We start from the raw sequence: 11,886 nt of genomic DNA, 5'->3' as shown, positions 1-11,886 counted from the left end.
AATGTCTTTTTGCGTGCCATGTTGGGTGGCCTCCCAGCAGGGGATTTTAACCTCACATCTTTGAATCTGGTTCTGTCAGAGATTTCTTCCTGTTAAAAGGGAGTTTTTTTCTCTCCACTGATGCCTAGTGCTTGCTCAATGTGTGAACTGTTGGGTTTCTCTGCTCTCCATGCTGTTGTTCTGTAAAGTGACCTTGAGCGTGGTGAATTTGTGCATTTTTACATTTTATTTGTTTTATTTATTTATCTCTGATGTGCAGAACTTTTTCAGCTGTTTCGTTTTAAAGTGCTTTATAAATAAAGGTGGATTGGATGGGATCTGTATTTATTGCCCTCTTCATATCAAGTAAAACATATTCTTAACTTGATTGACTTTTTTTTAACTTAAAGATGTGGATACCTTAAAACAAAAAACTTTTACTGTAGATTAAAAAAAAAGTTTCCTTAACCTGAAAATTATCTTGTTTGGTCCACAAACCAAAATTATTCAGTTTTAATAATTTCTTTTTATATGGAGCAAAGAAACCAAAGATATACACATTTAAGAATCTGAAGAATCAACTTGTTTTAATCATTAAAAAAAACCTACTTTAACTGATATCGATTATCAAAATGGTTATAGGCCATTCATTTCATAATTGTTGCAGCCCTCATCAGAAATAACTCACACACGACAAAGTTGTGTTCACATCAGGAAGTAATGCGATAAACGTTGGATAATCAAATACAGAATATGGCTCCTGCTTTTGCATTGAAGATGCTTGTTAATTGTGGTTTTAAACATTTAAATGTATATGTTGAAATGTTGCCCAACCCTAGTCAATGTGAACATTTCCATCAGGTTGTGAGTCTATTATTAGTAGTATTGACATTATTATATTATGATTACATCAGGATAAGTTCTTACGGCAATTCAAACTGCTGCTTGTATAAATAACATGAAATATACAGTATAATACTTTATAAATATTACGTCCGTCTTTAGAACTCCACTGGAATCCTGAAACTTTAAATCAGTGAAGAAAACCTGATACGTTATCAATGGCACCTTTTATTTTTATGAACTTAAAAAACACAAAGTACCTTTACCTCGTCTGCAGCATTTGTTTCTGACCGTGTGTCTCCTGCAAACTCACTGACAAACATCGAGCCCTAACAAGCTCTAATGGACAAAATGGACACACCACCGATTAAGTTGCCTCACCTCTTCATAAGTTTCCGTAAGTTACCCCCCTCACTTGGGTGTACAAGTCTTCTCCATTTCTGCATCTGTAAATCAGCTGGGCTTATGGGAGAATTGAGCCACCTATAGCTGATTAAACATCTTGAAAGTGGAAAGTGGAAGAAGCACTCAGATCCTTCACTTAAGTAAAATTACCAAGACTTACCTGAAGCTGTGCCAGATAGTCCAATTTGGAGGAAATCCAGCTGCTTTGCGAGGTTTGAAGTAAAAGTTACACATTCAAGAAATAAATGTTCAACAATATTATCTGGAAAAATTTAAAGTATGAAAGTAAAGATGCTTGTTTTGACAGAGGGATTTTAGGAAGTTTAATGGGACGTGGTGTAAGAAATGTGATTCACTTATTTTTCTGGAAAATGACAAGGAAACTAAATTAGATGTTGCTGGCCAAACAAAATCCCTAATAAACCCTAATCTGAAAAGAACAAAGCACATTTACCATCTGAAATATTAGGTTGATAGTATTATATTAATAGACTCAAAATAAAACCCTTACATTTTATACTAAAAAAACTGTATTTGACGAAACTACTTTCCACTGCCTGCTGCTTCCTTTGATGTATATCTTATTCTTTACTTTATACAGTGTTTTTTTAATTGAGGAATGAAGCTTTCACATTGTGCCGTTTTAAAAGAAGATACCAATCTGATGACACTGTTGACATGTTTATTATGAACAGTCATTTATAGACGTGTTTGTGTCAAAAGTTGCTTTACAGCTGCTTGAAGTCCATGTTCAACTGGATAATCTTGACTGAGGAGTCAAGATTATCAAGATATGTTTCTCATTAATTACTCATCGTCGTCGTCATCTTCGTCGTCATCATCATCATCGTCGTCGTCGTCGTCGTCATCATCCTCATCATCATCATCATCATCATCATCGTCATCATCATCATCATCATCATCTTCAGTGTTGACTTTGCCAGAGAGAACATCTTCTATCCAGTCCTCCAGCTCCTGAGCGCTGGGCAGATCCTCCTCATCTTCCATCTCCAGCCACACACTGTCAGCCTGCACACAAACACACAGCAGTGTCGGGAGAAACTCAACATAATACTCATGACATGACGGGCACACATTCTCAGGTTGCTGTGAACTTACGTCCGTGACATTTATGACTCCAATCTGAGGCCTGAACAGATCCACCTTAAAGGTCTTCTCCCAGTAGGGGATCAGCTGAAGAGGGAGACAGATCACATTAGACCTGCAGCTAAATATCTAGAAAGGGGGTTTAGTTTGGTTTGATGTTTCACTCTTGTTTTGTTTTTTTTCTGCCTCTCTACTCATCCAGAGGTTTCACGTCTCACCAGGGGAAAATCATCAGGGTCAATCCAGATGATGCTGAGGTCGGGGAGGTGAGTGTTGTCCCTCGCAACCTCCTTCAGGATCTCCAGAAACTCAAAGCCATCTTGAAGAAAGTAAGACCACACAACATCAGCTGATTTGGAATGGATATAAAACATTAATTTATCCAGTGTTTTAAACTCTGGGGTCAGGAATAGAGCATCACATTGATGGGCAGTCATCAAATGGCTATTGATTTTTGATTTTCCTGATTTTATAAAGTAAATAAGCATACAGTAGATGAAATGACTAGCATTATAGTACAGTAGAGTAAAACTGGTTCCTCATGCTTTCTCATTGTCTATGTTGGGATTTTCTTCTGTCTACAATATTGTAAGGTTTCTGCCTTGCTATGTACAGTGCCTTGAGATAATGTATGTTGTAATTTGGCACTACCCAAATATAATTGAATTGAATTGAATATGGTCATAACGTGCCACATGGTTGGTGTAGTGGTTAGCACTCTTGCCCTTGCACCAAGAAGACCCGGTTTTGTGACCCGGTCGGATCAAGGGCCTTTCTGCATGGAGTTTGGATGTTCTCCCTGTGTGTGCATGAGTTTTCTCTGGGTTCTCTGGTTTCCTCCCACAGTCCAAAAACATGCAATATGGGGATTAGGTAAATTGAACACTCCGTAGGTGTGAGTGGATGTTTGTTTGTCTTTATATGTGGCCCTGTGATGGACTGGCAAACTGTCCAGGGTGTACTCCCCCCATTGCCCTGTCAGCTGAGATTAGCACAGCGTCCCCTGTGACCATCATGTGGAGGATAAAGCGGTAGAAAATGGATGGACGGATGAATGGATGGTAATGACATATGGCTCGACCATAGTGCAATAAAATGATATAACAGACTCTTACCAGGATCCTCTTCCTCCGCGAAAGCTACAATGTGGATGCCCTCGATATCATCCTCCTATTCAAATAAAAGGAAAAGTGACAAGTGTAAAAGTAAAAAGGACAAGAGTAAAACTTAATTTGAACTTCTTTCTCTGCAGCTGAGCTGTTATCACCCACCCAGGTCTCAAACATATCTTCTGCACGCAGCTTTCTCAGAGTTGGTCTAATAGGACATAAAGGACACTGAATGTCAACAGTTGTTTTTTCACACACAGACTTTAACAGTGTTTAGGTCAACACAGCTCTTAGCGCGCACCGCCTGTGTTCATTTATGAATTCCACTATATCCTCCTCAGAGAGAGGTTTTCCTGGGATGGTGACGGGCTCCTCCATGAAGGGTTCGTAGAAATCCACCTCGTTCATCTTCAGAGTGAGCTCCTTGGCCACCTGAAGCAGAAAGATCAGATTATAGAGGATAGTTGTGCATGTGTTGAGTTAATAATGTGCTTGTTGATCACTTACCGACTTCTCAAATGTAGCATAGAACTTGATGTAAGGGTGGAACTGCTCTGCAGCTTCTTTAAATGCATCAAAGTCTGAGAATAAAATGAAGACCGGGACAAAAATGTATTATTATGCTGTGTTTAGTGAGACATGGCTTGGTTGCAGTCCTCTTTTCTTGACCACACATCTGTTTATGCTTCCTTGGCTCTTGTATACATGACATTTACACAAAATAGCTGAACTTTGACCTCCAATTACTGTTCCCACAGTTGGTTGGAGGGGAAGAAGCCACAAGTAAACTACACTCAGTTCTTCCGAAGCATGTGAGAGGGGATGAGGCAGTGTCAGCTGTGTGTGTGCAGCAGTGTTAAAAATGGATCTGTAAATCCATGAAGATGAAGGGGTTAAAATACATTTTAATGAAGGGCATCGCAGGCCCATTGAACAAGGCAGAGAATATTGATATTTTTACAAGCATAATTAAAACATCTTTGGAAAAAGCATATGTATCTTTCATTTCAGCAGCAACACTCACGATCAGAGTCTTCACTCTTGAAAAAACCAATGAGCTTAATATCTTCCTCCATTCTATCGAAGGCCCTCAGCTCCAGAGCGTTTCCGATCACCTCCACGGGTTCCTCCAACAGCTAGAGACAGACCATCAGAGGGAGGGAGAGGTTCTGGGGTCACAACGGTGTCCATTAGCACTAGCAGCTGGGAATCTGCCCTTAAATCGGTCTACTCACATCCAACAGGAACTCCACCAGGGTGTTAGCAGAAAGCAGGCCATCATACTCAATCACCCGATCAGCTTTAAATATATATACACTGCCCACCTCCTCCAAACCTGTGATTGAAGGGGATGATATGCCGTTAAGTCTTGTAAATCCCAGATAGAGCAGGAGGCTCAATGTAGTTTAAACTTTATACAAATACTCACCCAGTTTCTTTGCGACCTTTGCATCTTTGTGGGAGTCGACCATTCCAAACCCAATGTCCTTCTCTTCTGTAACCTGAGCTGCAAGCTGGGAGAAAATAAATACAAAAGGTTGGACTGAGCACAAAAAATGCAAAAAAAAACCTATAAAATATATGTATATATATGTATATTTAATTTTGTCAGATGGAAAACTTCAGTTAGTTAAAAAGAGACTGCAGTGTTGGGAAAGGTCGTATAATAATACCAAAGCTGGCAAACTGACAAAGGAACCCAGGAGCTTTAAAGACGCAGTAATATAATAACCCTCACTGTCTTGTGCTAAATATAACTAGACTACATATATATACAACACACACACATATATGTATAATTCAATTGTCATTCTATGAGCATTGAGCTGATTTAAACTGGGGCTTGCACAAATAGATCAATGTTGTTTTACTCTTATAAATAATGCACTGTTTAGTGTACAGATAAGTTACATAAAAGTACAGAGTAGAAACGTGTCATTTTGGTTTTTGTTTGTATTGAATGTGAGGATGATCATGATGGATACAAACTCAGCAGTGGCAGTGAAGAGGAAACTGTAATAAATATGAACATAAATTTAACGACTCCTGATTCACCTGAATTATATATATATATATATTTGGAGGTGCATTTGTTCCTTCAAACCATTTCACAAAGAAAAACAAGACAAAACATATATTACTATATAGGTATACTACTGCATGTCACAGTAGCAGTCATGAATGTATACTATACTCTTTGTGCCTGACCATTTTAATACGACAACTGGGCTCAAATGACACTCATCACTAGCAGCTCATCCTCAGTAACAATCAACTATTTTCCTTTCTGTGTGGGGATTTTTGTCAATTAAATTTAACAATTGCAGAGAGCATCCAGTTACCTAACAGAACTAGAACACAAAATAACCTCAAGCTTACTTATGTTGGCATTTGTCCACAAAAAGATGCATTAGAGAAGAAAACATTGCATATACTGATCTCATAAAACACATAAGCGTCTGACAAAAGAAGAGAGAATTACTGTCAAACATTTCTACATTACTGTATTGAAGTGCATGCAGTTACACACTGACCTTGAGGAAGTCACTACCACTGACAAACAAAGCTTTCCTTTAATTTAAATTTGAACTTTTTAAACTGAATTTCCAGTACTTTACCTCCAGCACCAGCTCAGTCATCTGGTGTTGCCTTTGATGCTCCTTGTTGTCTGGAATGGGTTCATGGTACAGCAAGCAAAGCGTGGTGTACTTCTTCAAAGCTCGCTTGTAGTTCTTGTCATTGATGTCGAGAACGCGGTCTTTCCCGTCATACTGTGGGAAATCCAGGGCCTTCTGAGCTGAGGCCAGAGGCACGAAGCTCAGGCAAGGGAGCAGGAACAACCACAGGCAGAACATGGTCCACAGTTCCCACACACTCCCAAACGAGTATGGTTTAGTCTCAGCACAAACCTGGATCACTAGAAAGGTCACGTATGTGAGGGGTGGGCGGGAAAAGCTGCAGAAAGTTTCAGATGTGAGAAGAGGTCCTTGAGTGGCTGTTGTAAAGCATTCAGAAATTCAATGTCTACGACATCTTCAGAACGTTGCAGCTCCTTCTTCCGATACGACTCCTCCTCAACACCTTCTCTCTGCCGACACAAAGGCAAAAGACAAGCACTGTCGGGCCTGTGAGGGTCCAGCAGGAGATACCATACATAGCTGCACTTCTCTCCCCTGCCCGCGTAGGACAGGTCCATTTTTAGGACACCAGTTGTTTCATTTCTAAAAATAAAATGACAAGGGGGAAATGGAGGTAGTAGGAAATAACAGTGGGGGTTAAATAGTGAGTTACAGTACCTTCTGCCTGACATCTCTCTCTGAGGGAGTCAGTTACATGGGAGAAGAGAGACCCCAAAAACATTGGAAGTGCAGTTACATTGAGGTGTTGAATAGAGACCTAAAGTGAATGCAAAGTTTTCTAGTATTAATGGTAGCCTGTGAAAGAATCTGCCAACAGGTGTGCAAAGGACAGCTTAATTTGTCTGGATTGACTGTCCTGTAGATGTGGCTCTGTGGGCTTAGCAGTGTGTGCAATGTGATTTCTGAGAATATACAGTATAATATGTATGACTTTGGGTGTAAGAAATGAATCTGCATGTCAGTAGCTTTTCTTAGTTTGTCAAAGCTGTATCTGTGGACAGTGAGCAGAAAAATAGGAGAGATACTTCGTACCACATTTAGCTGCAATTTAATTGTTTCTGTACAAACTTGCACACTGTCCACACAGGCACTATTTCTGAGCTGCAGACAAAACAGCAACAGCTGCACCTCTATTCTTACCTCCCTCCCTAGACTTCTTTGTGTCCAAACTTGTCGAATGCACAGTCGTGCTGTTGATAAGAGTCTCTGCTGCCCTCTGCAGGCACAAAAAAAAGATCCCAGAAGTGATTCAGTCAGACATTATTTACTGCCTTTTCCTTCATATAAGGTAGGCCGGGCCATTGGTGTTAATCCCAGCTGACATAGGAAAGTCCAACACTTTGAGACAAACAACCATTCATTGTTTTGGGACTGTGGGAGGAACATGCAAACCCAAGGCAGAAACTGAATTAAGCCAATTATCAGTTGTATGATCGACATTTGTTCTTTTCCCTGCTGTAACATCTTAAAATGTCCTCCATGCCTATAGTTCAATTGATAGTGAGAAAAATATAATTAAAATCAACAGAAAGTAAAGTGGAAGTGAGTGGAAACGAAATAGATACATAGTTGAAAACAAAGTAGTTGTAAAATGTAAATGTTAATTTAGTACAACTAAAAATAATAATAAAAGGAGACCAAGTTTATAGCATTACAGAGTATTTTAGAGGTGGCGGACTGGAGCCATGACTTCAGTTGCAAATTTGAGGGCTTGAGACTTGCTTGACTAACGTTGGTAAAAGACTCTTTACTTCGACTGACTTGAAATGACTTGACATATGCAATATTTACATTTTCTCAAATATTGAGGGGTTAATGTTACAACATTGGGTGTCAAACCTGGCAACCGAGTGATGCCAACAAAAAGGCTCTGCATTTTTTTCATTTTATTGATGTTAATGAACAATTCAGTTGTTTGGGACCATGAGGAAGTCCTTACATTGTATGAGTAATGCAGTATTTCTGTTACATATAAAACTCTAACAATTCCAAATGATTTTTTTTTTTAGCATATTTAAATGTGGAATTTCTGGGAAATCATCTTCATCTTCTATATTCATTAGACTTGACTTGTGTCTTTCTTGATTCTTGCACTTTAGACTTGAGACTTGCTTGGAACTTGCATATGTGTGACTTACTCCCATCATCTGCTTAACAGTAAGAACTTCTACAGATAACTCATGTTACATCATGTCCAAAAATCAATTTAAATCAGACATAGTTGTCAGAGAACAGAAAACATAAATGGGTAGAAGCCATTTTCCTCATTTAGACTTGCTGAGAGTTAAACATATACAGCATGTGTCTTATAAAGCTGCAAAGTTAGTCACTACCCCGCCACTCTGCTGTAACTGAGCAGTCCAATCCTCCTTGATGTACTGGTGGTAGGGGTCGTTGGAGTGCTCCCTCCTCTTGGATTTCACCGTGCTCACCAGGATGGCCACAGTAATGAAGGCAAACATGCCGATCATCACCACCAGATACCAGATTATATCCCTGACATTCTCCTCAGCCAGAGTCTTGTCTAACGCCTCGGCTACAGCTGTCATGTTATGTCTCCAGTTGTTGAGATAGTGACCCAACGCACTGGTCAAGGACTCCTCCAGGTGAAGGGTCAAGTTGGACCAATCAGAGCTGTTCCCCTAGTTAGTAAGCACAGGATATAGTATTTCTGCTTCGTAGTATTTTCAGTTCATTTTATACTTGACTGTAAACTTGATGTATCATATTCAAATTATATTAATGCATTTGAAAATGTTCCACAATAAAGATTAAAAACCAAAAAATACATTAACATATCACCGGGAAATGAAATGAAATTAACAGTCAATTTAACATTTCATGGTCAAATATGACTTATGGCAGAAATATACATGTTGATCTCCATCATTCATAAAGAATCTGAGGTTTTTAGTGACAAACACTGCAAAAATAAGTTGGATTGGTCCAAATACAGACTGAGCGCATTTGAAAGCACAAAAAATATGATATGTAACTGATAGCAAAGCAACTCAAGGTCATTATCACAACCCTGATTCATTTCATTATCATTACTATAAGCTTTCCTTGTTCTTTGTGATTTAAAGTACGTTTACTTTATTTAGCTCCCCAAAATAATGCTACTAGACTGCAATCAGAAAACTGACGGAAACACTACATTATTTCCATACTGCACTAACCTGCTGCCAGGATTTTGAAGGCCACATCTTGGAGTTTTTCACTTTGGAGTGGAAAAGAACCCAGAAGAAAACATATATGCCTGTTTTAAGTAATTGGTCAAAGTCATTGGCTCACTGCTTCACTGGAGCGCAGTCAAGCACGACCCCACTGTTCTTGCTTGGCTGAACAGTGAGTTTTGATATTGTGTACATGTGGTAAAGATACTGTGCTGTGACCTTCAGCGTGTTTGGCAAATACAATTCTGATATCTCCTCCAGGAAGTCGTTACAACTTACACACACACACATATGCACAAACAATGATTCATTAACATCCACATGGTAGAAACAAATACAAGGGCAGAGGCTGGTGTGTGTGTATTTACATTGTCATTTGTCATCTTCACACACAGGGGGCGCACAATACAAGACATTTAGCAATTATTTGTACTCTAGCTCTCACTAGATGGCAGTAGAATAATACACATTTCTGGGTCCATATTAACATGCACTTACATTCAAATTTTTCTTTATTTTGTATTGTAAGTGTTTTAGTTATTGCTTCTTCTTATATACACATGTGTTCATGTCATGTGGACACTCTATCACTAAATCATTTAAATGGGTCTTAATTTAAGGTGGTGCTTATCACTTTTCAGCACCCGGGAGTCATTAGTGGTCCATTTTCTTGTTCAAGGACAGTATCTGTTTGCTGACAGGAATGTTTTAAACTGGATCAGCATTTGAAGGAGAGGAGTTTCCCCCCCTCAGAGACGCACTCCTGGAGTGGATTATTCCCACTAGCTCTCATCGTTCCAAGATCGTTTATGTTTTGTTATCCAGCGCCAGCGTGCTGACTTTTTTTTCTACAAGACAAGAGAAACAGTTAGTTCAAAGAGACCGATGCACAAGTACATGAAAAGTGAGCTGCAAAGCGGTAAAATTCCACAGCCTGAGAAGAGACAGTGGACAGGAGAAGAGAGGGAAATGATTACAGTTGGATTATAATCTGGTCTTTAAAGTATATGCAAAATAAAATGTAGAATGTCAGCCACGTTGCAAATACAACTCACCTCATGCAAAATCTACAGGTTAGTGTTTTATACTCTACATGCCAGGGACCGTGGATATTTTGTTTCCTCTCACTCTCTGGTCAGGTTTCAACATGTGCACATCTTGATGACATGGCATCTCAGGGATCTGATGTTTCACAATTTTATGTGTCTTTAAAAACATTAGGAATTCCTGTGTTGGCTCGGTGCTTTAAGAAAGAATGTCTCAGCACAATGAGTGTTGAAATGACCTGACATTTGATGCTTTCCACCATTAAACAGAGGAGTAGTGCTGCTGCTGCTGCCGCTGCCGCTGCATCAATCAAAACAGCATTGTTACATTTCACATATTAATAACTTGAGGTTACAGCAGACAACTCTATTTTATTAAATGACCAAAGAAGAAACAACCATGGTGCAATATAACCACACTTCCATTCCAGCCTTGAAACACTCTTCACTACCATTTTCTAAAATGTTAATAAGTCACTTTATAAAAGTTAATTAACCAGTAACTTATATCTGAATTCTTTTAGGTACAAGCATTGGGGTTGAATGCCTGCGGCCCGAGGGTTTCACTTATAAACAGTATTAAACTGTTAAAGCATAACCGAAGTGAATGATTTCTTAACCAGTACCAAAACGATTAGTTACATCTTACTAACGTTCCTGTTATGCTGCAGATGCCTCTTATGCAACTGAACATGCACATTCCTCCAATTCCTGTAATCCCAAAGCTTCTTTATACTGTGAATCCATTTGACTTTTATCCTTCAAAATCAGATCATTCATTTGAAGCTGATTAAATTTGTGTATTAAATTAGAGATACATTCATAAGCATAAAGGGCGACTGGAATGTGCTGGAAAGGCCAGTAATGGTAGAATAGCCCAAAATTGACGGTTTGCAGCAAATAATTATGCACTTAAATGTGACAGGCTGTTGTTTGGATGTTTCCGGAGCAGCTGATGATTCTCCTGAAAGAGCTGATGCACCTTAAGAGACGCATAAACAGTCAAATCATAGTAAATACAACATGAGACGGAGGAGATGTAGGAAGCTTAGAATTAGAATTAGTCATTAGCACACACAGCAATTAGTGATAGTGAATTTGTCCTATCCTTATTACACACAAGTCATGAACACACACAAGCTGGGTGCAGGAGCAGAGGGCACATAACAAAGGGGGATTTGGTGCTTTGCTCATGGGCACCCAAGCTCTTGGCCCGTCCCGGGTTTAAACCAGTGATCCTTCCAGCTACGAGCCCAATTCCTTTCCTCTTGGACATGGGCTGCAGCAGTGTGTTGGCAAGAGAGTAATCAGCAGAGCACACTGTACATTTGCATGGATAGGTTTGGATGATCACAGCCTGACAGCTGTGAGTGAGGTAATTACGGTGATGCAAACACAAATGGAGTTCTGTGTTTGAAGAGACAATACGTTCAATTTAATTCAAAGAGCATCACAAATTTTGTGAAACAAAGCTCGCTCTGGATTTAAACCCGGCCCCCGGCTGCAGAGCGATGACTGTAAAAACCGCCGGCCATCGAGATTGATCAACAGACACCAAAAAGGCAAGACTGACGTTGTGCAA

At 39.4% G+C, this 11,886-nt stretch overlaps 2 protein-coding genes across 2 annotated transcripts; both read right to left on the bottom strand.

The window, feature by feature from the left end:
• Positions 1-1,895: 1,895 nt before the first annotated feature.
• Positions 1,896-6,573, bottom strand: casq2 (calsequestrin 2). Its single transcript, XM_044050141.1, has 11 exons — positions 6,062-6,573; positions 4,873-4,957; positions 4,679-4,779; positions 4,468-4,579; positions 3,951-4,024; positions 3,745-3,875; positions 3,606-3,651; positions 3,450-3,504; positions 2,553-2,653; positions 2,347-2,421; positions 1,896-2,256 (listed from the first exon to the last, which is right to left on the bottom strand). Exons 1-11 carry the CDS (start codon positions 6,296-6,298, stop codon positions 2,035-2,037), a joined length of 1,239 nt encoding a protein of 412 aa, XP_043906076.1. The 5' UTR covers positions 6,299-6,573; the 3' UTR covers positions 1,896-2,034.
• A 1,380-nt stretch (positions 6,574-7,953) lies between these two features.
• Positions 7,954-9,556, bottom strand: LOC122765268 (potassium voltage-gated channel subfamily E member 2-like). Its single transcript, XM_044019432.1, has 2 exons — positions 9,262-9,556; positions 7,954-8,724 (listed from the first exon to the last, which is right to left on the bottom strand). Exons 1-2 carry the CDS (start codon positions 9,286-9,288, stop codon positions 8,389-8,391), a joined length of 363 nt encoding a protein of 120 aa, XP_043875367.1. The 5' UTR covers positions 9,289-9,556; the 3' UTR covers positions 7,954-8,388.
• Between the last annotated feature and the right edge of the window lie 2,330 nt (positions 9,557-11,886).

Source organism: Solea senegalensis, linkage group LG2, assembly GCF_019176455.1.
Source record: "Solea senegalensis isolate Sse05_10M linkage group LG2, IFAPA_SoseM_1, whole genome shotgun sequence".
Taxonomy (NCBI): Eukaryota; Metazoa; Chordata; class Actinopteri; order Pleuronectiformes; family Soleidae; genus Solea; species Solea senegalensis.
The sequence above is the reverse complement of the archived record's forward strand: the minus strand, read 5'-3'. Positions and strand labels throughout refer to the sequence as shown.

What these genes read in the sequence shown, in the direction of transcription:
- casq2 (XM_044050141.1), bottom strand. Translation starts at nt 6,298, where the DNA reads ATGTTCTGCCTGTGGTTGTTCCTGCTCCCTTGCCTGAGCTTCGTGCCT. An exon ending in ACCCTGATGATTTTCCCCTG is followed by an intron (nt 2,422 to 2,552) that starts GTGAGACGTGAA and finishes CTCCCTCTTCAG; the next exon opens with CTGATCCCCTACTGGGAGAA. An exon ending in GAGTCATAAATGTCACGGAC is followed by an intron (nt 2,257 to 2,346) that starts GTAAGTTCACAG and finishes GTTTGTGTGCAG; the next exon opens with GCTGACAGTGTGTGGCTGGA.
- LOC122765268 (XM_044019432.1), bottom strand. Translation starts at nt 9,288, where the DNA reads ATGTGGCCTTCAAAATCCTGGCAGCAG. An exon ending in CTTCAAAATCCTGGCAGCAG is followed by an intron (nt 8,725 to 9,261) that starts GTTAGTGCAGTA and finishes CTTACTAACTAG; the next exon opens with GGGAACAGCTCTGATTGGTC.